The sequence below is a fragment of the Telmatherina bonti genome (genome assembly GCF_933228915.1).
Source record: "Telmatherina bonti genome assembly, chromosome: 10".
Taxonomy (NCBI): Eukaryota; Metazoa; Chordata; class Actinopteri; order Atheriniformes; family Telmatherinidae; genus Telmatherina; species Telmatherina bonti.
In genome coordinates, this window is record NC_136628.1 from 19,528,430 (window position 1) to 19,531,769 (window position 3,340).

At 36.3% G+C, this 3,340-nt stretch overlaps 1 protein-coding gene across 1 annotated transcript; it reads right to left on the reverse strand.

Annotated features, from left to right (window-relative positions):
• Positions 1-682: 682 nt before the first annotated feature.
• ovca2 (OVCA2 serine hydrolase domain containing) lies at positions 683-2,790 on the reverse strand. Its single transcript, XM_079247236.1, has 2 exons — positions 2,502-2,790; positions 683-1,674 (listed from the first exon to the last, which is right to left on the reverse strand). The coding sequence occupies exons 1-2, from the start codon at positions 2,638-2,640 to the stop codon at positions 1,151-1,153; spliced, it is 663 nt and encodes a 220-aa protein (XP_079103362.1). The 5' UTR covers positions 2,641-2,790; the 3' UTR covers positions 683-1,150.
• Positions 2,791-3,340: the final 550 nt, after the last annotated feature.

The window sequence follows — 3,340 nt, forward strand, 5'->3', positions numbered from 1 at the left end:
ATAAAACTTTGTATCAAAAGATGAGACCAATGGCTGTAGTTTTAAAAGCAAACTTGTTTCCCATACTGGCTTATTTCAGGATCTCAGCTCCAGAACAGGGTTGAATATCAGGTCTTTCTATGTTGGATTCTCTTTTTAATATTGCACAAGATATTTCAGCATTGCCCTGCAGTGCGTGTTGTACACAAGTCAGACTATCTTTGGAAAAAAAAAGTTACTTACATGGCGTGAGTTCACATATAATGGATGTTGGTTGGCCTTTAAATTTTGTACTTATAACAGGCAATCCGTCTCCTATTTAACCTGGAGAACATACTGAAAACAAGTTTTCAAGGATTTCAACTTCTGATTGATTTGATTTTTTTTTTGTCTCATAACATTGCAGTTTTGACAAGGACATTTAAATGAATTTCGTTACCTGATGGCTGCTTTTGTGAGCCCACGCAGTAATTACCACAACCAAATCACATCTGCTTTAATGCTGGTTTTGAATGCAACACAAGAGTGTGATTATCAGGGCAGTTCAGTATTGGTTTTCAATTTTCTTCTTTGTATATTAACACTTCTCAAGCTTTTCAGAATCAAATAATTACTCTACGTGTTGGCAATAACATAAACAAATTCTTTACAATTTCACTGATGCATGCAAAATTGTTGACATATGTAAAATTAGGCAAGGCATTTTTAGACCTTCCGTTGTGATCGAAATTTTCCCATCTTGTTTTGAATAAAGAATATGATTTTTCTACTTTAGTGATCAAAGTGATAAATATACTGTCTCCATAGTCAAAGCAGAGGAACACGGTTAAGTTACTGTTTATAAAAGAGGTTCAGCACAGATCATCATGAAACTTGTTGGCCAAATGAATATGGGTTAATACGTGGATAAGTGTCAGTGAAGTAAATGCTCACATCATAAAAAAAGGTAACAATAAAAAATAGTCTCATTTATTGTTGATGCAGCATATTTTCCCTGAGAATAAAGACAGTTCTTCTTTAAATTGGGCTGGATTAAATAAAAGAAAGAAAAAGATTTCAATCATGCGTGCTTGTGGAACCAGTTGTATAAGATCACAAACTTTCAACCAGCCCTTCCTTTATCTAAGTGGGTGAGTCTTACTCTTGATTGTGTTATTGTGACTTTTCAGTCTCACTGGAAGCTTTTCAGAAAGTCCTGGTATGTTTGTCTGTGAGCAGATGCAGCAGGAATGAAATGGCCTCCAGGATGTATAAGGACCTGAGGGTCTTGGAAGGAGGTGAGGAGCTCCCTGCTCATGTTGTCAGGGATGACTCTGTCCTCCAGTCCAAACACGTGCAGAGACGGGATCTGGATAGGAGAATTATAAAACTTTTGGTGTTTCTTACACTTGCTGTGGAAACCAGCAACAAGAATGGCAAATCGGAAGCTGAAATCCGGCTCCAGCTTTTGCTCCTGAAGCGAGCAAAGCATGGCAACAAAAGCTGCCCCCTGACTAAATCCCAGGATGCCATCAAATGGACCTTGGGTCTTCACAGCTTCTCTCACAGCTGTCACACTCTCATCGAGGCCCAGACTTTCATCACACTGCTGCTGAGCACTGAAACTCTGAGCCTGGATGTCAGAAAACCACCAACCCCTGGGGTCCTCATCACCTCCAGATTCAGGAACTGGATCATTGTTGCTGCATGGAACCTCTGAAAGAACAGAGAAGGAAATGTTTATGCTTCTTTATGGAATAATATTAAATCCAAAGGAAGACAACTCAGACAATGTAAAAAAAGTTGATTTCCTTTTTTAATATTTTAATGAAAAATGTATCTACACCAGCAGAATTCTTACTTTAATCTGATGACTGGATTAATGGGTGATTATAAAACGGTTTACAAAGACTTAAGAAATTCTGCCACTATTTTAGACTTTTGAAAATGATATGTTAATTAATAAGCTCTTCTAATTACATATTTTAATAATTAAGTAATTGCATAAGTAAACTTTTCATTGTACATTTTCACATTTATTTCACAACTTGAATTAATGGTTATTTTTAACTATAGTGTTTTTTTAAACCAGCTTTTAGACAATATAATCAATAAACTATGTTGGTATTCTCAGTCATCCAGGTAATGATAACTTTAAGGGCTTCAATGAAGGCAACCTGTTATTTTTATGGTCCTTGAAGACGTTTCAGCTCCCATCCAAGCCCTCTTTAATTATAGCCAGTTTGTGGGCAGTTTCAGCTGTATGACTACACAACAGTAAACATTGTCCTGTTTTAACTTTTAGAGATGTGTTGATGCCAACAAATCCAAAATGAGCGGATATTTTCTATAAAATGGTAAAATGTCTCTGTTTCATTATCTGATAAATTATGGGTATATTTGCAAGCAGGATTTTAAAGTAAAGCAGAAAAGCTTTTATACTGTCTTTAAAAAAAAAAGAAAAAAAAAAAAAAAGAAAAAAACATGAGTAACTTTAAGTTTTAGTTTACACTTTGTTGAACCTGTGGTATAAATCCACCAACCTTGGTGCACAGTGAGAGGAGCATTCATGAACACAAGCTCCACTTGTTTCTTCAGCAGCTTCCGCAGAGCTCCGGTCTTCTCACGGAACGAACTTCCGTTCTGACGGTAACCGTGGATACACAGAACCCGGATAGCCATGTGACGTAAGCCTAGCAATTTTAGCTAAAATCAACCGAAACTTTAAAAAATGTTTCCGTTTTGTTCAATTAACGTCCAATAGAAGAGTAATGCAGTTTTTATCACATATAACAACACTTTATTCGGTCAGTAGAGACAAAATAAAACATGTGCCACACTACAAGTAAATAGCTACTGGCAGAACTGAAACGCTACAGCAGCTGCAAAACTCACGAGGTCAACCGGAAATACGGAAAAATACTTCCGTTTATTCTTTTCAAAGTAACACTTTATAAAGTCAATCTGAAAGACTGCCGAAATCTTGAACCTGTAAAATGTTATGAACACATTGACACCAAAGTATGAATAAGACAAAGTAGACGATAATGTCAAGTAGTTAACTAGTCAAAAACGCCAAAGCATAAAAATGTGACAAATTTCAAAATTCTTAATTTAAAGCATGAAATTCCTCTAAAAACTCAACAAAAAGGTTTAACAGACAGTTTATAATTAAGTTAAGACACCGACCCGATACTACGAATAAAAAAACATCAGAAAATCAGTTATTTACAAATGATAAAATTATTCGTCCAATCATTTATTCATTCATTTTCTATACCGCTCAGTCAAGTTCACGGTCACAGGGAACCTGCCTTTCGTCTGTCCAGGGTGTACCAGGCCTGGAAAGTTTGGCAGTCCATCACAGGGCCAACACACAGGG

Coding starts and splice junctions, on each gene's coding strand:
- ovca2 (XM_079247236.1), bottom strand. CDS start 2,640: ATGGCTATCCGGGTTCTGTGTATCCACGGTTACCGTCAGAACGGAAGT. Junction 1,675..2,501: donor TCCTCTCACTGTGCACCAAG/GTTGGTGGATTT, acceptor CTGTTCTTTCAG/AGGTTCCATGCAGCAACAAT.